A 21,597-nucleotide genomic window follows, 5' to 3' on the forward strand; every position below is an offset into this window, starting at 1 on the left:
TGTGACTATGTTCACTCACGCTTCATGTTTTAAAATACACATTTTTATTTATTTAAAATGTTTTCTTTTTTTCTTTTGCTACTTTGTAGTTTGCTACTCTGGGCTCTTTTAGAAAGGCAGGCCAGAAATCCAATAAAGGAAATAAATACAGTGGTACCCCACAAGACGAATGCCTCGCAAGATGGAAAACCCGCAAGACGAAAGGGTTTTCTGTTTTGGAGGCGCTTCGCAAGACAAATTTCCCTATGGGCTTGCCTCGCAAGACGAAAGCCCATAGGGAAATCTCCGGGGACCTGTTTTAAATTGCTGGCGGTCGGGAGCAAAGACTTTCGCCCACAGCCGGCCTTCCCGGGACAGCGGAGACTTCTCCGCTGCCCCGGGCGATCTTAAAATGCTGGCGGGCGGGAGCGAAGCGTTCGCTGCCGACCCCCAGCATTTTAAAATCTCCCCGGGACAGCAGAGACTTCGCTCCCGCCCGCCAGCATTTTAAAATCGCCCCGGGACAGCAGGGGCTTTTAAAATGCTGGCGGTCGGCAGCAAAGCCCTCCTGTCCCCAGAGCTTGCGGGGCGGGAGGTGGGAAGAAGGGCTTTTCTTCCCACCACCAGCCTTCAGAACAGCCTTCTGAAGGCTGGGGTGGGAAGAAAAGCCCTTGTCCGTCCCCCCCCCAGCCTTCAGAAGAGGTCGGGGACAGACTGTCCCTGGACCTGGTCTGAAGGCGATTTCCCTAGGAACGCATTAATTGATTTTCAATGCATTCCTATGGGAAACCGTGCTTCGCAAGACGAAAAACACGCAAGAAGAAAAAACTTGCGGAACGAATTAATTTCGTCTTGCGAGGCACCACTGTATATCTGAAATCACCCATTTTATTAGAATGTCCTGGTCTCTGCAAAGTTGGCATTGCATGGTTTTGTTTCCTGAGGAAGGTTTATATGGCATATGCTGGTAGTTTAAATGGGGAATTTATTAGGCAGCTTTTTGGAAGCTGACACGGACATCTGAGAAATATAGCGGGGGCGGGGGGGGCGTGTTGATTTTAGCTCCGTAACAGCTTCTCTAAAGTTGCTGCATAAGTCGGGTTTTAGGACCCGGCAGGAAACTTTGGGGCACGGTGCGGAACTGCGTGGCGGATAAGAGTTTGTCTGTTGCCATGGAGACGGGGAAAGCCTAAGGCCTGTACTTCCGGTAGGAAATGCACAGCTAAATGGAAAGCCACCGATTCCCGCATTTCGCTTCATTAGCACCTCTATCTTTAACAAAAACAGAGAGTAAAAGGGAGAACCTCGATGCTCTATGACTGCAGAGAAGCGCCTCTCTATCCCTTGGCGCCTCTATGATAGGCGTAGGCCCGATGCTGTCGGATTACCACCCCCATCATCCCTGGTGGCCAAGCCGATGGGGGAGTCGTAGTCCGGCTGCACTAGCAGAACCGCAGGTCCACACACCCGGCTCCGTGGTAGAAAAATAAATAAATGAATAAAAATTAAACATGCTAATATTTATTTCCTATCTCTATGGTGCTTTCCCCCCCCGGCGCGTCCCGATGACGCCATCGAAAGGGCGCCGACACCCGCGCCGTTGCGGGACCAGCCGTTGACGCCGCCTCCGCGTTTCGCCTTTCCCGACGCCCGCGATGGCTGCCGTGGAGACGCCGCCCGCTGCCGCGCCGGGAGCTGCGCCGGCTGCCTCTCGCAAGCGGCGGCCCAAAGCGCAGTACCTGCACGCGGCCAAGCGGGCCCGGCCCGGCGGCTCCCGCCAGCTGGAGCCCGGCATGTGCGGCATCCTCATCACCTGCAACATGAACGAGCGCAAGTGCGTGGCCGAAGCCTACAGCCTGCTGGGCGAGTATGGCGAGCAGCTCTACGGGCCCGAGCAGGTAGGAAGAGGACTTTTGGGTTTAGACTAGACTAGGAAAGGGGAGCAAGACGAGGCACGATAGGAGCCTATAAAATTAGATATCGCTTGGGAAAGTGGGGGAAAAGAAGAACCGCCGGAATCGTAATATCCTTATGCAAATCTGTGGTGCAGCTGCTTTTGGAATAGAACGAATTAAGTACTTAACCCGAGGTACCACTGTACTGTGTCTTCTCCCCTCGAAACGGATATTGCTGGGGAAGCTTTAAAAAGGGCGACCAAAAAGGATCAAGGGAATGAAGCAACGCCCCCGTGAGGAGAGGTTGCAGCGTTTGGGATTTTTTTAGTTTAAGAGAAACGGCAAATAAGATGATAGAAATTCATACAGCTCTGCGTGGTAAGGACAAAATGGCTAGAGGAAACTTTCCCTTGCTTAATACCATTAGAAATTGTGGGGACCCGAGTTTAATTGTTTAACACAGCCGTATCAATTGTTTTTTTTAACAGGGCTGTGTTGATTTTTTTTTTTTTTAAAAGGAGAGACCTACCGAATTTGTATAAGAATTTAAGCTTGCACCAGCTCTAAAGAAGCTTTCCTCGCTGAGTTAACTTGACTAACAGTATGTGTGCATGTGTCTGTAAAGTTCACAGATCAAGATGAGAGCAGACTGTCAGGAAATGAGGAGGACGACGACGATGCTGAAGCTGCATTGAAAAAAGAAGTCAATCAGATTCGCACCTCAACAGAGCAGAAGCTGCGACGGTTCCAGTCGGTGGAGAGCGGTGCCAACAATGTAGTTTTCATTAGGACTCTGGGTGTAGGTAAGTGTGCATGGAATGGGAAGAGGCAGCATAATGGACAAGAGCATAAGTTCTGAGCCCTGAATAGACTAAGTGGAAATGATGGGCATCAGAGGGGCAGACAGAGGGGTGGTAGAAAGAGAGAGAAAAGAGGTGGCTCTGCCTAGTTTTGGGACTGGCATCTCCCTGTGTTTGCGCCTAGACTTCCATGCTATTAGAGATGCCCTTTCTTCACCCAGAGGAGTGAGTGAAAAAGTCTCTCTCATTGCCTTCTTCTTGCAGAGCCTGAGAAGCTGGTGCACCACATCCTGCAGGACATGAAAGCCACCAAGAAGAAGAAGACCAGAGTCATCTTGCGCATGTTGCCTGTTTCGGGCACCTGCAAAGCTTTCCTGGAGGACATGAAACAATATTCAGAGACCTTCTTTGAACCTTGGTTTAAAAGTCCCCGTAAAGGCACTTTTCAGATTGTTTACAAGGCTCGAAATAACAGCCACTTGAGCCGGGAAGAAGTCATCAAAGAACTGGCAGGTAAGTGATTTATTTTGTAATAGGAATAGGCAGAAGGTGAGTCAGGATCTGTTGAGGATCTCTGGGTGATTTGTAGTAGGGTTTCTGACTCCCAGTTGTTTAATAACAGCAACAAAAAATTAGGGTGATTTTTTCTTTGCTTTTAGGTTGCTGAAACAAAGCAAGCTTAGGGCAGGGGGAACAAGTAGGATTTGTGTGTGAAAAGGACTGGGGGCTCTATTGAGACTGAAAACAGATTCCAGGGCACCATTTTCCTTGCCTCTGTCATATCTCTCAGCCACTATTTTTCACATGACTTTGGTTGCCAGATTTTTTCGATCAGGCATGGGGAACTGGTGGCCCTCCTGAACATTGGCTGTAGTAGCAGGGGCTGATAGGAGTTGGAGTCCAGCAACATCTGGAGTCCTTCAGCTTCCCTATCTCTCTTTCAGATCTTCATTTCTAACTTTAGTGCTTTCAGGGTGGGGTGGAACAGTGGGTTGGACCCAGACTAACAATGCAGCCCTCTTAACATACCTGCTTGGAAGTAAGTTCCATCAAGTTCAGTGGACATATTCCCAGGTAAATGGGCGCAGGGTTGCAGCCTAAGCTAATTGAGTTCCCATTGATTTCAGCGGACCTGTGAGCAACCAACTTAACAGTGTATTTTTTAAAAATATGTATCCTTAAATGTGAGCCCCATTGAGTTCAGATGGGCTTGTTCCCAGGTAGAGGATTGCAGCCTTAATCTGGATATAGTTCCTTTGTATGGGAGAGGAAGGTATTAAATACTTAAACTGAAATAAAATATGTGTGTCTCTCACCATCCCAAGTTTGGCCATCATCATCAGGCTGTTCTTAAGTGGCTGAAGGTGAAAAGATAGTGGATTGCTAAAGACATGCAGCACACAGTTAAACTGCAGCTTACTACCACAGGAGGTAGCTATGGCTACCAACTTGGGTCACATCCATGCCATACATTTATGGCACATGGTGCCCTCCAAAAAATCCTGGGAACTGTAGTTTGTTGAGGGTGCTGGCTCAGTGAAGGGTAAACTGCAGTTCCCAATATTCTTTGGGGGAAGCCATGTGCTTTAAATGTATGTTGTGGATGTGACTTTGGATGGCTTCAAAAGAAGATTAGAAAAATTTGGAGAATAAGATTATGTTCTACCTCCACTGTCAGAGGGTGTATGCCTTTGAATACCAGCTTCTGGGACTCGCAAGTGGGGCAAGTGTTGTTGTGCTGAGGTCCTGCTGGTGGGCTTCCCGTAGAGGCATCTAGTTGGCCTCTGTGAGAACAGAATGTGGGGTTAGATGGGCCTTTGGCCAGATCCAGCAGAGCTCTTCTTCTGTCCTTAGTCTCTTAGCCCTTATGGGACACCATCTCTTCATTTGTGGCTGATCAAAAGTATTACTCTCCAAGCTTATCAGATGGCTTTCTGCCTCCCCAACCCTTCTTTGTTGCCTTGGCAGGAGTCGTTGGCCATCTCAACCCAGAAAACAAAGTTGATCTGAGCAACCCCGAGTTCACTATCGTGGTGGGGATCATAAAGAACATCTGCTGCTTGAGTGTGGTGAAGGACTACATTCTGTTCAGGAAGTACAACCTCCAGGAAGTGGTGAAGAGCAAGGAAGGGGAAGGGCAGCAGGATGCGTCCAAAGTGTCCCAAGAGGGGGGCCTGGATGGGGGAAAACCAACTGAGGAGGAGAAAGTGGAGGAGAAGACTGAGGTGGCAGAGGCCAGCGACAATCACAAGGACTAGGACCATTAATGAAACTTACTGGGGGAGAGACTCTGAAGGATAGCTGTCAATGAATTGGATGTGGGTGTGCTTTATTTGTCTTTTATAGCTCTATGGCAGTTAGGCTGTTTAGCCAAGCCACCAATCTGCACAAATCGAGGAGGAACATCAAACTAAATGTTGCCACAGACTAGGAAGCAAGGGAACACCCTGGAGCTTGCAAACAGGAGAACAGAGCTCTCTGATCAGAAGCCACAGCCAAACTGAGAGCTCCCTTGTCCTGTTTGCAAGCTCCAGGGTGTTCCCTTGCTTCCTAGTCTGTGGCAACAGTAGTTGGGTGTTCCTTCTCGATTTGTGCAGATTGGTGGTTACAGCCAACCAGAGTTTGACCCCAAACCTGGATTTGAACACATGGCTTGAAATGGGTTTCCAGTTCTGGAGAGGGAGTCGGAGCATACAAAGGAAGAGTTGAGAGCTGGTGAGCCCCAAGGCAGGACCCTGACAGTCACACTGTGCTTTAGATATGAAATCTGAACCAAGCCTCTAGCTCCAGTCCAGCAAATGTGAGTCTCTGTAAAAACGTCAACGAGAGAGGTGAAACTCAAAGCATACCAAGGCTTGAGTTCCTTTTGACAATGAGATTTTGGCCTAATTTTGCTGAATCACCCCCCCCCCCCATCAACATTAACTGCTACTTAAAAGGCGCTATTTCTCATTTGCTGTTGGTGTTAAATCCAGACACAGGCAGCATCTCTTGTATGGTTGTTTACAGACAAATAACACTATCTGTGTGGGTTCTTGCTGCCTTGTTTGGTAACAACTGTTGGTCAATATAGGGCAAGCATGCTATCTTCAAGCCAATGAACTGATGCAAGCCATAATCAGATTTTCACACTGGCCTGGCCATGGCTACATGCTTCAGATTTCTAAACTATTGTGAATCCAGAGTTGATTCAGGATCTGGGACAAACACTTCCTAAACCATAGCAGTGTGTGGTGGAGAGGGAGCAGGGTTTTGTTTTTTTTAATGCCTAAAAAATACAAGTTTTATAAAAACCTCGTGGGTAGTATATACCTTATGTGTTGGTAGGGGTTTATTAGCAGCTAGATTACAGGTGGGGAACCTGTGGCCCTGCAACTTTTGCTGGACTACAGCTCCCATCATCTCTGACTGATGGGCCACATGGGCTGGGGCTGATGGGAGCTGGAGTCCAGGAAATACTTGGAGGGCCCCAGCCCCCCCCCCAGCCCTGAAGTAGACAGAAGATCTGCGAGTAAGTTGAGAAAGAAATGAAACTGTATTGAAATGTGTTTGCAGAGATTGGGAAGAATCCTTTTGGAGTTGTTTCCACAGGCAAGGTGGGCAACCTTTAGCTTATGGGTTTGCATTAGCTGTGTCTGGCAGCTAACAGACCAACACAGTTCTCCACCATCTCTGCCAGTGGGTGCATTGTGTCCTCCTGCTAGACCTGGGGGGTTCTAGCCACCATGTGCCAAGCAGCGTGTTGGTGAATGTTGCTTAATGAACCCATATACAGGGCAAGGTAAGGTGGGTTTGCTCCAGGAGGATGTTGTAGCCAGATAATCCACCATGGGTGACTGCCTTTCCTAAGCAAAATCCTTTTCTGAAGATTGAGAAAGAAAGGAGGGACAGGAGAAGCATAGATGACAGTGGTCTCACAAGCAGGGCCACACAACTCTGGCCTTTGACTGATGAAGAGCACGTCTGTATGAAAGGCTCTTCTGTTCCACTGCAGGCCTGGTTTCCGGGTGGAGCCCCATAACACCCGGGTTCCCAGTTCCCAACTCCCATCAATGCCAGCATGGAAACTGTAGTCCCAGCAACACCTGGAGGATCAAAGGTTTCCCACCCTGGCTTCAGATACATAGTATGCCTCCTCCCTGAAGCACCCACATAGGTGGAATGCTGCAGCGATACCTCATCTAACCCTTGAAAACTAGGAGAGCCGGCCAGGGTAGTCTCGCATTCGTTTCTGTAGCCCATGGAAAAGAGCAGCACCAGTGTCTTGCATTTATGAGCAAAGGGCTTCCCTGCAGCAGCCAGTGTGGGGTTGTTGCATCTACTTTTCCATTAACACTGGGCTACACTGTTAAACTAGAGGTGGGAAGTTTAAAGGGGAATGCCTGCCCTCCATTTAGCAGACAGCTGTGACCCTAGAGATACGGCCTTGTGGCCCATTTGTGGGAAGGATCTGTCACTGCTTTTCTGTCTTGGGCCATAAAATTTGCCTCAGCCATTTCCCAGGCTCCCGTTTCTGGCCCCATCAGAAAATTGGAAGAGTCAGCTCTCTGTCACATATACTTCCAGGCAGTTTCAGGGCGCTTGCTCCCAGAGCAGCAAAATCCTTGGCAGAGGAGCTGAAGGGTGAGGGTTGTGAGCAGACAGAAACTTGAACCTCTTTTGGTTGTTAGGGGAAGAAATTATTATAGGCCTGGGAAAGTGACAAAATAGGCCTGGAGCATTAGTTCTGCTGGGGAGCTACAAAAAGCATTTTTTGCGGGGAGAGGGTGGGTATTTCCTCTAAGATCGAAGGTGTTGTATGGGGCTTGGGAAGCGTTCTTTTTTTAAATTGGGTCTTGCAGTGTCATTTTAAACTTCGTTTTTTAAAACAAGTTGCCTGCATGAGTTTGGCTTTAGTTTCGATTTGGAATTTCCTTCTCAGAAAAGAATCCTTGTAGTAGAAGAACATCTGAGACAGGTTAAAAAAATAATAATTCTGTTTTGTATATTGTCTTGTTTTTGTACATTTTTTTTATTAAACTGATTTTGTTTCAGTTTGAAGCCATTCCTCTGTGATTTTTTTGTTTGGTCGAGGACTAAGTATACTTTGTAAAATTGCGACTTTAAAAAAAGGAACAAGCAATTTCAATGTAATGTTGCTGTCTTCTATAAAAGGAATACATGAAGTGGGATAAGGCCAGGAGTCCATCTAGCTCAGTATTGTCTCTTGGATCACAGAATCATAGAATTGTAGAGTTGAGAGCGATCCAAAGGGTCATCTAGCCCAACCCCTGCAGTTCAGTGGTACAGCTTATAGCATGTGTTGCATGCAGAAGGTCCCAGGTTCAAGCCCTGACATCAGGGAAGGGCTGCGAAAGGCCCCTGTCCAACATCCTAAAAAACTTCTGCTAGTCTCTGTCTAATTCTAAGTGAGAAGGTCTTACTCAGTGTAAGGCAGCTTCCTACATCAGTTCAAAGGCAGGGCAGGGAACCTGTTGCCTTCCAGATGTTAAACAACGGCCATTGCCAGCTGATCACTGGCCATTCTGGCTGGGGCTGATGGGGGCCAGAGTCCAAACAACATCCAGAAGACCACAGGCTCCTTATCTGTGCTATAAGGCATCTTTTAAATGACAGGGTCAGGTCTAGGCTTGTATGCACCACCCATATTCTTTCATGACAAATTAGCCCAGAGAAGCCTTCTAACAAATCACTTCCTCTAAATAGTAAACACAGGTGACAAGTGCCAACAGGACAGTAGCCAAAACGGGACCACTGGGAAACAAAAGGGTGTGTGTGACTGTCACAAATGGTGGAACTTCAAAGGCTGCAGAAAAAGTACAAAAGAAAAATCTGTTTTCTTTTTAAAAAAGCAACACTGGGGGAATTGCTTACGCTCACCCCACTCTTACAGCTGATCATATCCTGGAACCCTAAACTGGGGTATTCCTGATAAGAGCTGAGCATCCATTGGATACAACATTTTGTTGCAGCCCCTGCTTGTCCTTTTTAATCTGAACCTTGTATGTGTTAGGTACTATTAAATAGTTTGGAATCCGGTGATCACTTTTAACATCTGCCCACATTGTGACCTAAATACTCTTAAAACTAACACAGTTTAGCACACACTTGGTTCTACTCATTTTAAATGCCAGCCTAATGCTGATGGCGGAGAACTCTTGCCTTAACCTCAGCACAGAACTAAATGGGTCCCCACTCCTTTTTCCTCAATACATTTCTTCGAATTTTGCCTGTGATGGTTTTTGGCAGCTCTTGGACAAATTCCATCTGATGGAAGAAGGAGAAAAAAAAGAAGCACCAGAATTAAATTGCAAATGCCTATAAACGTTAAAGTTAGGCAAATCGGAGTATGCTATTTGGCCACTGAAGGGGTGAAGCTGAAATGGGAACAGCAGCCCTGCTATAGATCAGACCAAAGTTCCATTCAGCCCAGTACCCTCCTTTTCCTGGTGGCCAATCAGATGCCTTCAGGAAGTCCTTGGTAAGGCACAAACACAGTAGCCTCCTCCTAAGGAACTAGTATTCACAGACATCCTGCTCCTGACCACACAGGCTTCACTATTGATAAGCCTGTCCATAGTAAAAGCAAACATGGATATTATTTGGGATCCATTTTTAACTCACCTTTCTAGGATATTTGTATGGAGCAGTCACCTTTTTGACATGTTCTTGCAGCTCAAGGGTTAACTTCTCAGGGTTGTGTGATGCAAAGGAAGGAGATAAGACCACAAAAGCTTTCACCACCTAAGGAGGATAAAAAACAATCAGTACATGTTGCAATGTTTAGTTGATCGAAAGCAATAAATAATGAAAGGGGAATGTTTTGTTTTTTTAACGTTCAGGAGGACTTTAGGACCATATGGAGAGGAATTTAATTCAGGAACAAATTTTGCTGTTTCTTTAGCAGAGCATGGGTTGTTCCTCCGCCCATTCCCCCTGCAAACAACAGCAACAACTTGAAAATTGCTAAGGCTCTTGGTGGGAACTGAATGCTTTCTATGTTTAGATGTTTTTCCATTGCTGCCTTAGAGCATAGTGAAGCTGTCCCCATCCTGGTGCATTTCACAGCTCCCCCTGCCATCAGCTGTTCGCATCAGCAGGGCTTCATTAATGTAATTCATTTCTATTTGTGTACACACAGGTGGGTTGGGCATCTTTACCCTACGAAAATGCGTCTAAATCTCAGCTAGAGACAAATTAGGAGCAACTCAAGGACTCCAACTAGGGAGAAGCTGGTTTTGAGAAACAACACATCAAACAGAATACATAAGCCTTTTGGATAATGTCATGTGAACATATAAAGAACCCAGCACTGTAAATGCAGTGAGTGCAAATTAAAAAGGAGTGTGAACACAGGCCAAGTCACACTCCCACAGGCACTCCGACTTAGCATCTTCCCCTCTTTCTCAGAGCTTCCTTTGTTCCTGTGTAGAATCATAGAACTGTGAAGGGTTGGAAGAGACCCCAAGGGTCAACTTGACCAACCCCTGGCAATGCAGGAATCCCAGCTAAGGAATCTCTGGCACATGGCTATCCAATCTCTGTTTTAAAATGAAGGAGAGTCCTCCACCTTCTGAGGGAGTCCATTCCACTGTTGAACAGCTCTTACCATTAGAGCGTTCTTCCTAATGTTAGTCGGAATCTCCTTGTAATTTGAATCCAGTGGTTCAGGCCCTACCCTGTGAAGCAGCTGCTGTTTTCCCAGCACCCCAATGCAATGTCATTCCTATACTTTCCCAAAATTCCCAAAGTTCCCACTGATCCAAAAAAGTTGGTAACCCTGTAAAGATGAAACCATGCAAAGATGGGAACATTTGTAGTCTGCAAATCCTCTGTCAGCCTCTGCCTTGTAGACAACCATAATTCCCAGGCCGTGCATTAAATAGGAATTGAGTTTCTTATTTAGCATTTCATTACCTCGCCTCTGACAGGATCTGGACTGCTCACCACAGCTGATTCGACCACAGCTGGGTGCTCAATCAGAGCACTTTCCACCTCAAAAGGCCCAATACGATATCTGGAAGCAACAACAACAAAAAGGCCAGTTGACTCTGAAGGTGACTTGGAAACTACGGCTAATTCAGAATGCGGTTGCCATACTGGTGACAAGGAGTGGCCACCAGGACCGTTTTTTCATGTGTAAGCATGGCAGCCATTTTGGGCGCAGCAATCTTGTGTGACCTCATGCCACAATCTCACCTCCCAAAAGCACTTTATTTGGGGCCGCGATCTTGTGCAGATCACGTAACTCACCCGGAAGACGTGAGTCCCAGTTTTGGGCCTGGACATGTTGAAGGGTATGGTGTACTAGTAAAACTGTTTTATTTCATCAGGCCTTAGGCCTTGAGTCATCTATCTGCTTCCTGGTTTGTGTACTGTTTCTTTATAATTAGCCATTTCCCCTTGTACAGTGGCACCTCGGGTTACAGATGCTTCAGGTTACAGACGCTTCAGGTTACAGACTCCGCTAACCCTGAAATAGTACCTCAGGTTAAGAACTTTACTTCAGGATGAGAACAGAAATTGCACAGCAGCGGCGTGTCGGCAGCAGGAGGCCCCATTAGCTAAAGTGGTACCTTAGGTTAAGAACAGTTTCAGGTTAAGAACGGACCTCCAGAACGAATTAAGTTCTTAACCCGAGGTATCACTGTACTTGCTTTCTCATTTTCCTGTGTATTTTGTGCATTTGTATCTATTGTCATTTTGCTTTAAAAATCAGTTAGCTGTTTTGAAGTTAGCTAACCAGTGGGAAAGTGGCCTAGAAATATTAGCAAATACTTGCTCCTCTCTGTAGTAACACATTCTGCAATGTACAAACCCAGAAGAGATGATAACATCATCGGATCGCCCAACAAACCACAAATATCCATCTTCGTCCATTAGCCCTCTGTCTCCAGTAATGTAGAAATTCCCACGGAAGACTGTAGCAGTTTTCTCTGGATTATCCTTACAATAAACACAATGATATGTCTATGTGAATCAGGAGTCTCTGGCTGCTGCTCTTACCTAGGAAATAATTCCTACTCTAGCAGCAAAAAAAGGTAAAGGACCCCTGGACGGTTAAGTCCAGTCAAGGGCGACTATGGGGTTGCGGCACTCATCTCGCTTTTAGGCCGAGGGAGCCAGTGTTTGTCCACAGACAGCTGCAATCATAAGAACGTAAGGAGAGCCTGCACGATCCAGACACTGCCACATCTAATCCAGTATCCTAATATAAGGACATTGACACCACAATGACATTAGGTGACCCATTATGCTCTCTGTACTGTGCTATTCAAGCTCTGCCGATCAGCTGATTATAAGGACTTGCACAGCACTGCACAAGTCCCTTTGGCCCAGCCACAAAGTGGCCTTGTGGACTAAATGGGTAGGCTTGGCAGGCCTATTTAAATTTACGGGCAAGAGTTTCCCCACCCCTGATTACGGTGGTAAAAATGTTGCCATCGCATTGCAATTACGTTGACAAAGAGAGAATTTGCTACTCCTTACCATATAACAAGAGAGAGAAAACCAAATGGCCGATTTGATTTGGTGTACAGAACTAGAGAGGGGAAAGAACTTGCATCTAAATTTACCGTGAAGCAAGAGAAAATACAAAATGGCCACTTAGATTTGACCTACCGAAAATTAAAAGGGGAAACGCTGTGTTGTATATAAATCACTTAACATGTAGCAAGAAAAACAAAACGGCTGCTTTGATTTGATTTCCGGAAACTATACAGAGGGAACTGTCTTGCATAGAAATGAACTGCTTACCACATAGCGGGAAAAGAAACAAAATGGTCTCTTGGATTTTATTCTAATGGCAATGTCTCCTTCTTCCCCACGAGGCAAAATATTGCCGTTTTCATCTATAATCTAGGGGGGAAAGGCAAGTACAGTTATGATTTAGAGGGGTGGGGGTGGGGAAACACCTCTAAACACACAGATATCATTACTACTTTCTTGAAACTCTTCTTGTTTCCATATTTTCACTAGACCCACCTGACAAATTAGCTGCCCTCTTACCTGAACATCATAAGGTGGAGCTGGTGTGCCCATGGACCCAGGTTTAATTTTATTCCCTTTCTCATTTTGCGATATAATACCCTGCAGCAAACAAAAGTTTTCAAACCCTTGATCATCTTTGTAAGTTGCATTTTTATTCCACTTTAAAATTTCGAGCAGATAGCTCAGTTTCTACAGACCTGTGACAGAACCTTCTCAGCGGTGGCTCCCAATTTGTGGAATGCCCTCATTATTAACATTCCTGTTCACCCAGGAATTTGATGGCTGTCAATTTGATATTGTCTTGGCAACTCTGGAATTATTGTTTTAATGATTACTTTTAAATGATCTGTCTCTAACGAAGTTTTTCTCAGGGTAAACCAGTTGAAATTATTGGGCATGGCTAATTGAGGTCCATTTATTTCAGTGGGCGTACTCTATAGAATGCCCACTGAAATAAATGGACCTCTATAAAACTAGGCCCTGTCTGCCCTGTGCATTTAAAGCAGTATTATACCACTTTAAACAGTCATGGCTTCCTTCGTAGAATCCTGGCAGCAATTGTTCATTAAGGATGATGAGAGTAGTTAGGAGACCCCTCTTCCCAGGGGACTTTGGGAAATATGGTCCTGTCCACTACCTTGAGCTCCTAGGAGGATGCAACAAATTAACTGAACACTTTATGAAGGATGATGGTTATTATGACCTCGGCTAAGCACATTCATTCAGTTAGGGTTCCATTGCATTAAGCATTTCTAGTTTTGCTCCAACAACACAGGATGTCACATTGTTCCCTGGTTTCTTTCGCTTGCTATGCTGACCCACTAAATTGGGCCTACCACTTCAGTCTGTCCATAGCCTTCGTAGATATCCAGACCCGTCTGCCTTTTCCATTGCACCATCACCTCCGGGTTGAGCGGCTCCCCTCCTGTCAAACAGTGCCTCAGGCTCTTGAACCTGTAGCTTAAGAGAAATAAGAGGAAGGGGCTGGAGTGCTTTCCTTAATTTTTTTTTTAAGTCACTGGGCTGCATTGAAAATGGATTCTCCACATAAACCAGGAAGTGTCCCCTCTAGACAATGGAAAAGCTTTTCTTTTCTTATCTGTGTGACTGCGATCACTGGATGACATGGACGCCATTAGGCAGTTGAATGCACATGCATATTCCGTCTGTTTCTCTGCCACCTGCCCCCTCCAAGCAGCCCCGGGCACTGGCAACCCACGCTACACCACTGGTGATGCCGTGTTTTTCCCCACCATCACATTGGTGCATAGTGCACTAGATGCAGGATTGCAGCACTTTGATGTGCAGGCTGGGAGGATCATTGCGGTGGGCAGATACAGGTGGGGTGTTTTCCATTCCAAGGCTGGATGGCAATCACAAAAGAATGCCTGCATTCCCGATGCAAAACAATAATGCAGGGTACCTGGTAAGATCATGCTGTACCAACATGCGATAGGCTGTCGGGGCGCTGCACACTGTTGTTATTGGATACTGGGAGAGAGTCTAGAGAAAGTAGGAAGGGAAGAGTGGGAAGAAAAGCACAAATTCACAATGAAAAATATATTTCGCTTTGTGGGTAACAAGAGCACATTTTGAGCCTTCCCTTTATCCAAAGTGCCCTAGGAAGAGTTCATTGTCTCTCTGTTCTACGAACCCATTTGATCCTCGCAACAATCCTGCAACATGGGTTAGGGTAGGAGTTAGTGACTGGACCATGAACCAGTGAGGTTCATGAATGCATGGGGATTTGAACCTACGTCTCCCAGGTCCTAGTCTGAAACTCTATCCACCACACCAGGGTTTTCCCAACTTGGGTATCCAGCTGTTTTTGGACTACAGTTCCCATCATTCCTTGCCACTGGTTCTGCTACCTAGGGATGATGGGAGTTGTAGTCCAAAAACTGCTGGCGATCTACGTTTGGGAAACACTCCTCTATAGCATACTGTTTTATAGATATTAATAGATATCATGTGGTGTATATGCTGCCAGTGGCATTGATATTTATTTATTTTTATAAAAAGTGCAGTTTATGAATTTTTAAATAAACAAGTGCATCTCAAATGGTAACATAGTAGGTAGTGGGGCAATTTCTCAGTTGTGCTGGAACAAGGCTTGGTGATAGCTCAGAGCTTCAGAACCTAAGACAGGGATAGCGACTCCTTTTCAGCCTGAGGGCCACATTTGCTTCTAGTAAACCTCCTGAGGGCCATAGGCCAGTGTTGGGTGAGGCTGGGGGCAAAAATGATCAAAGCAACAAATGTATTTTTCCCCTTAACCACTGCACTGCAGGCTGGTATCCACATGCTGGCATATTCCACTCTCTGTCCTCCATCCAGCCAAACAAGATGCACTATCAAAGTTCAAGGATCCATTCCCAACCAGGAAAAACACTGTGAAGCAGAGTCAGGAAGTGGTAGGCCAGGGAAGAGTGCGAAGGGCCAGACAGAGAGGTCTGAAGGGCCACACTTGCCCTCTGGCTGTGACCTGCAGATCACTTCACTTGGTCAAGGCTCCATAGACTGGGGTGTTTTTTTTACCCAGTTGGCAGAGAGTGTGAGATATAACTTACATCCTCCAAGATAGGACTTATATTCTTACATTTAGGAATTCTCTCGGCTCAAACTGGGGCATGCTGTGTACAAAGACGGTGACGCCTCGAAGCCATGGGGCAAAAACACTCCCCAGGCCTGCCTTCACCCAGCCTGTATCAGACATGTTCCAGATGATGTCTGAAGGCCTTATGTCCAGCCAAGACCTACGAGAGACAGAGGTTGAGAGATGGGAGTCTGCACTAATATGTACAATAAAAACTGTGTCTTTCACTCTGCACAGAGACTTTCAGAGAGGATATGGGATACGGAAACGATCAGTTGATGGGTGGCAGCCTGCAAACCTCACTTCCTTTGCCCACCAGGTTCAATTTCTCCTGTGAACTTGGGGATGGGGAAGAAAATTGATTCACTTTGCATTTAAAAGTTGAATTTACCAAATGCACACTTTGGGAAACAAAAGGCGAACCAAAACACCACTATCCTGTAAAAGCCTCACTTTTCCGAATTTTGCAAGGCAGCTCTGCAACCCAGCAGTGTGTACAAAAAAAATGCATTACATTTGGGTAAAGTGTGCACATATATATATATATATGCACATATTCACGAAAACAGTATTCAAAATGTATTTGTCAAAATGTGTATGTTTGTCAAAATAGCATACAAAATTGTGTTTATTAGGAGAAATTGTCACTGAAATTGTCACAAGGTGTTTTTTTTTTTTAAAAAAAATCAGATTGCTGCAGAAATATGGAGAACCGAATTTAAGACTGGAAAAATGAGAAAGCGAGAAAACTGAAAAATGATTTGTCTATTCCTGCTCCCGAGAGAGAGAGAGAGAGAGAGAGAGAGTGTTTAATGTTTTAATGCTTCCTGGAGATTTATAAAAACACAAACAAATTATAGAACTATACCTTCCAGATAATGCCAGTCCAAGAGCTAAACTGCTTTGGGAATGCTCTGCCATTTTTGGAGACCCCGTAGTTCCACTTGTGAAGTAGATCGTCATTGGTTCATCACTCTTGGTTTTCACGCAGCTGTGATCAGAAGGGGCCACTCTTCAAGAAAGGGTGATAGGTTAAGGAAGTGAACGTTCAAGTCTTCTGTATTTAAATGTACAACAGAGGGTGCAAACCAGGCATAGGCAAACTCAGCCTTCCAGATGTTTTGAGACTACAATTCCCATCATCCCTGACCACTGGTCCTGTTAGCTAGGGATGATGGGAGTTGTAGTCCTAAAACATCTGGAGGGCCGAGTTTGCCTATGCCTGGTGCAAACAGATGCTATAGCAGGGGCCAACCTCATAAGTGCCAACTGTGGGAGCCTATTAATGTGGCTTTGTGTCGGTCATGCAATTGTCACATGAACCTCCTGTGCCAATGCTCATTCTCAGACACTCATGAGCAACTGTATGCTTCTGAATACCACTGCTTGGGAATTGCAAGTGAAGAGAGGGCAACTGAAATCAGGTTTTGTTTGTGGACTTCCCATGAGGCATCTGGTTGGCCACTGTGTGAACAAGATGTTGGATGAGATGGGCCTTTACTAGAGCTGGTTGCTGGTTTGATGGTCGCCTGGACTTTACCACCCACCATCACCAATATTCTTGGAAGTAGTGGTCAGATCAGGGGAACTGCCTGCCATTTTAACTTCCTATGATGCCCAAGAGTGATGCTACATCAGGAGCTCTGAGGAGTTGTGGGAAACATAGGGCAGGTGGTTTTCCAACCCCAGTTGTGGTCACCAGTCATACACTTCAAGTACTATTATGCTCAGTCAGTAGAGCATGAAGCTCTTAATCTCAGCAGTGGCGAACTTCGACATTTCAAATTTCAACAGCGCCCTGTGTGATGCCAAAATTCAGTGCCCGCCCCCACCTCTCGCCTTCTGTTCTAAGTCATTTTTGTGGTGCCCTCTCGGCTCAGTGCCCAAGGCAGCCAAACTGGGTGCACTCTCCTAAATCTGCCTCTGATCTCAGGGTCGTGGTTCTGAGCCTCTCATTGGGCAAAAGATTCCTGGATTGCAGGGGGTTGGACTAGATGACCCTCATGGTCCGTTCCAACACTATAATTCTCTGATTCTATAATATTATAAACAGCTGTTCCTTCCCCCAAACATCTGTAAGGTGTTAAGGGTGCTGAGAATTGTTAGAAGACCCCAATTCCCCTCAGAGAACTACAGTTCCCAGCATCCCCTGGAAAGAGGAATTGACTGCTAAACCAGTCTGGGAATAGTAGCATTCTGAGGGGAAGAGAGGTCTCTTAACAACTCAGCAGCCTTAACTACATTTCCCAGGATTCTTTGGGGGAAGCCATGACTGTTTAAAGTGGTATCACAAAGGGGCCACATTCAGTAACCTGAGGAACGTGCATGTTGAGATGTGGGCTGAGCCAAGCAGTTCTTGACCCTACCAGGACATTTATCCTGCTGTATAAATAAAGCCACTGTTACTCACTCAAGCAGCTCCTTGAAGTTCAGCCAGCCCCCCCTCCTGCCTTCGGAGAGCAGCAACTTTGTTTTCAGAAAGGGGCAAGAAGACGAAATGGAGTCTACTGCAGGGGTCAAGGTGTCATGGGTAATGATGCATTTGGCCTTCGAAACCTGGAGTCTGTACTGGATATCTTTGGCTGTCAGCTGAGGTGTCCCTGGCATGAACACAATCCCTAGAAGACCAACACACTCAAAATGGTGTTTAGGTTTTATGGATTCACTTGTGTTTTTACTTTATTATCCCGCTTTTCTACCTTTTTTAGGAAAAAAAAATATTTTCAAAGTTTCAACAAGGAAAACATTTTACACACACACACACACAAACACACAAACAAACAAACACACTTTCATAAAACCATGGTCATATCAGTACCTTTATGGGGTTCCCTGAACCCCCAGACTTCCCTCTACCCCTCCCTTGGCTTCAAAATTCACCTTTTTAAACTGCATATAATTACATTTATCCTAATAGTTATACTTCATTTTTATCCATTGTTATTTTAAAAAACAAGTGTTATGTAAATCCTGCTAAGGTTTTTAAACTTTTTCAATGTTCTTTAATATTATATTCTATAAAGGTATGACATTATCAATTAAATTTGTCATCTTCTTGGTCAGCCTTGCCATCTCCACATAGTCCATCATCTTCATTATCCATTCTTCTTTCGATGGGACTTTTTCTTCTTTCCATCCCTGGGCATATAGAAGAAAAGTGTATGTGGGGACGGATGGACTATACACCCACTTTTCTTCTAAGACGGAGCGCAGGCCCAGACCTGCTTAGCAGTGGTGGAGAATCTCTGGTCCATGGTCCATTTTGTGTCTTTGTCTCCTTTTTAGATGCAGCAGCCAATTTATACCATACTACATACAACCCCACAGCAGCCATTTTGTGACTGGCACCCACAGCAGTTTCTCAAGTTTCCAGAGCACCCAAGAGGTGCTTACCTGACCGAATGCATGCCACATTCAGCAGCCACCATTCTGGGACTCGAGGCAGAATGAGAACCACTCGGTCTCCTCTTTGCAGACCGCATGGGCCAGAGAGCACATTGGCCGCTTTCCGTGACAGGACTCCCAGCTCCTCAAAGCTCCATCTCACTTCCTTTCCTTTGCCGTCTATCCACCAGAGGGCCGGATTGGATGCCCTGCTTCCATCCTGAAAAACAGCATCAGTTTCACAGTGTTCTCCAGTTTATGGTAGAGACTTTATGGATAAGGTTGTATCATACAAAGCAGCCCCCCTTTGCAAAAAATTAAAGTAAGTTTCAGCCCTTTTACCAATACGTAAATGCAGGCTGTGCAAACAAATTGGAACGAATGCTCAGTAAAGTCTGGGCACAGTTTAACCACCACGTAAGCTTTGTGTAAGCAACCTTCAGAACAGAGTAATAGTAGCAGCAGTGGTAATAATAACAACAATAACAACAACAACAACAACAACAATAACAATAATAGGTTGTTATTGGTCACTCTTTTTTAAACCAAAGTAACTAAGTGATTTGCAGTAAAAACAAGCAAGCAAACAGATACGTTAAAGCTGGAGAAAAATAAAACAAAGAAAAATCAAAAAGCTGTTTTTTACAAGCTAGAACAGGGGTGCTGCCTTTTGGATCCTATTGTTCTAGGACCAATCAGCCTGCTGCAGTTTGGATCCTATTGAACTCAGTACATAACAGGTCAGCAGACTTTTTCAGTAGGGGGCCGGTCCACTGTCCCTCAGACCTTGTGGGGGGCCGGACTATATTTTGGGGGGGAAATAAATGAATGTATTCCTATGCTCCACAAATAACCCAGAGATGCATTTTAAATAAAAGGACACATTCTACTCATGTAAAAACACGCTGATTCCCGGACCGTCTGTGGGCCGGATTTAGAAGGCGATTGGGCCACATCCGGCCCCTGGGCCTTAGTTTTTAGATTACCGTATTTTTCGCTCTATAAGACGCACCAGACCATAAGACGCACCTAGTTTTTGGAGGAAGAAAACAAGGAAAAAATTATTCTGAATCCCAGAAGCCAGAACAGCAAGAGGGATCGCTGTGCAGCGAAAGCAGCGGTCCCTCTTGCTGTTCTGGATTCTGGGATAACTGCGCAGCCTGCATTCGCTCCATAAGACGCACACACATTTCCCCTTACTTTTTAGGAGGAAAAAAGTGAGTCTTATAGAGCAAAAAATATGGTAAAACATCCCATTCACTCAAACAGACCATGGATAAGTAAAGGCCAAAGACCTGGTGAAAGATGACTGTTTTTGCCTAGTTAAGTGACTAAGTGGGTTGAGGGCTCCTGGTCGCCTTATCTTTTGAGACACTTACCTTAGCTACTCTTTTCTGAAGGTTACAGGGGATGCAATTTGGCTAAAAACTGACAGAGGCCAGGAATGAGGCGTCTCTCTTTATTGGACCCCCCTTCCTCCCAAATTCAAGCACTGTCTTGGCATATCACCCCAGTAAAGCAGGAAATGGCTACCCTGAGTGGGGAGGAAGTGGTTACCTTTTCAGCTTTGGACCATTGATCCAGCACATCGCTTGCAAAATTAAAGTACTCTGGGACCTCCTTGTCACCCCGGTTAATAGCTTCGTAGTGTGAAAGGTCGAGTGAAGCGAACCTCTTGTTGTCATTCTGGAATGCCCTGCAAAGTGATGGGCAGCTCCAGACAGGCCTGAGTGTTTTGAGCTTGAGTAAGATTTGCATGTTGCAATGTGAGTGGGCCTGGGATCATGGGTGGTTTGGTCCTTCAAGAAAAGAGAAAACGAATCATTATTTGTTATAGAACCATAGAACTGTTGACTTAGATGTCATCTAGTCCAGCTACTTATAATTTCTCGAAATAACTAAGGACATTTTTGTTCCAGCCAGCTTTTCCAGCCAAATGTATTTTTTATTTATTTATTACATCTCTGTCTTGGATGTTTATTTGCATTTGTATTGTATAGGATATGCAATGCAGGATGGTGAGGAGGATTAACAATTTATTAATTGCCTTCTACCCAATTGGAATGAACAATAAAAATGGGGGAAAAACAGTTAAATGCACAAAAAACAGTATACACATTTAAAAAGAATACGAAATAGACACACAGGGCATGCAAATACAACATCCCTGACTAGCGGATGGAAGGATCTGTCAATTTTGCCCCTCTAAGGGTCTCATTTTCCCAATCTTAAATTCATTTCTCAGCATTTCTGCAGTAATTCATAGCTTTTGTTTTTTTTAAGTCCTGGGTAACACAATGAAGTTTTGTATGTTATTTTCACTAATATATGCAAGCTCTGTGCGCCTTCTGCTAGCATATTCATTTTTGCCCTCATTATTTTGTTTGAGAAATGCATTGCAAAATTTGGAGAAGTGCAAATTTCAACGGATGGCTGTGCTTCAATTCACATACTGTTTTGAGAATGGTGAATTAGTTAGATGCACCTTCTGAATGTGAACTGAACCCACTATCTCCAACATCTGTAATCAGTATTACGGACAGGGCGAAGAGTTACATTATGATTATTTATGATTACTATTATTAATTACCTGCCCTTCACCCTGAAGGGCAGTTTCCAACAGTAAAACACAACCTTACAACACAATACTAAAAGCAGTCTAAAACAACTTCCATAAAGCTCTCATGACTTCTCTTGGTCCAGATCAGCCCCCTGCCAGTTATGACCGTTTTTTAAAAAAGGGTGACATCAGATCTAGTTTGGCAGTAGGAGTAGCAATGAGAAAGTTCATGCTAGACAACCTTCCTACCTCACAGGACTGTTGCAAGGATAGATAAGAAATCGCAAAAAAAATTCAGGGTGGGCATGGAAGAACCGATAACTCAAAAGCAAGCAAGCCATTGTTACCTGGAGGCAGTTGGCTTAGACAAGATGTCATCCTGCACCACCAGAG

The 21,597-nt window shown here is 45.2% G+C and overlaps 2 protein-coding genes across 2 annotated transcripts in view; one reads left to right on the forward strand and one right to left on the reverse strand.

The window, feature by feature from the left end:
• The first annotated feature begins 1,541 nt into the window (after positions 1-1,541).
• On the forward strand, positions 1,542-7,714 carry THUMPD1 (THUMP domain 1 NAT10 acetyltransferase adaptor). Its single transcript, XM_083474527.1, has 4 exons — positions 1,542-1,877; positions 2,500-2,677; positions 2,939-3,187; positions 4,643-7,714. Exons 1-4 carry the CDS (start codon positions 1,635-1,637, stop codon positions 4,930-4,932), a joined length of 960 nt encoding a protein of 319 aa, XP_083330653.1. The 5' UTR covers positions 1,542-1,634; the 3' UTR covers positions 4,933-7,714.
• The window catches only part of LOC310693800 (uncharacterized protein), a 35,626-nt gene continuing 19,953 nt past the window's right edge, over positions 5,925-21,597 (reverse strand). The window contains exons 16-28 of the mRNA XM_083476178.1: positions 20,202-20,420; positions 18,654-18,864; positions 17,671-17,878; positions 16,129-16,272; positions 15,264-15,420; positions 14,088-14,167; positions 13,501-13,624; positions 12,683-12,763; positions 12,431-12,532; positions 11,493-11,620; positions 10,592-10,691; positions 9,299-9,418; positions 5,925-8,941 (exon numbers count right to left, since the gene is read on the reverse strand). Of these exons, the coding sequence (XP_083332304.1) occupies positions 8,855-8,941; positions 9,299-9,418; positions 10,592-10,691; positions 11,493-11,620; positions 12,431-12,532; positions 12,683-12,763; positions 13,501-13,624; positions 14,088-14,167; positions 15,264-15,420; positions 16,129-16,272; positions 17,671-17,878; positions 18,654-18,864; positions 20,202-20,420 (1,761 nt within the window). The 3' untranslated portion in view covers positions 5,925-8,854. The remainder of the gene's footprint in view (positions 8,942-9,298; positions 9,419-10,591; positions 10,692-11,492; positions 11,621-12,430; positions 12,533-12,682; positions 12,764-13,500; positions 13,625-14,087; positions 14,168-15,263; positions 15,421-16,128; positions 16,273-17,670; positions 17,879-18,653; positions 18,865-20,201; positions 20,421-21,597) is intronic.

This window comes from Podarcis liolepis, assembly GCF_965112155.1.
Source record: "Podarcis liolepis genome assembly, chromosome: 14".
Lineage (NCBI taxonomy): Eukaryota > Metazoa > Chordata > Lepidosauria > Squamata > Lacertidae > Podarcis > Podarcis liolepis.

Bases quoted from the DNA above. Each gene is read 5' to 3' on its own strand.
- THUMPD1 (XM_083474527.1), top strand. From the start codon at position 1,635: ATGGCTGCCGTGGAGACGCCGCCCGCTGCCGCGCCGGGAGCTGCGCCG. The intron at 2,678-2,938 runs GTAAGTGTGCAT...TTCTTCTTGCAG, and splicing joins CATTAGGACTCTGGGTGTAG to AGCCTGAGAAGCTGGTGCAC. The intron at 3,188-4,642 runs GTAAGTGATTTA...TTGCCTTGGCAG, and splicing joins AGTCATCAAAGAACTGGCAG to GAGTCGTTGGCCATCTCAAC.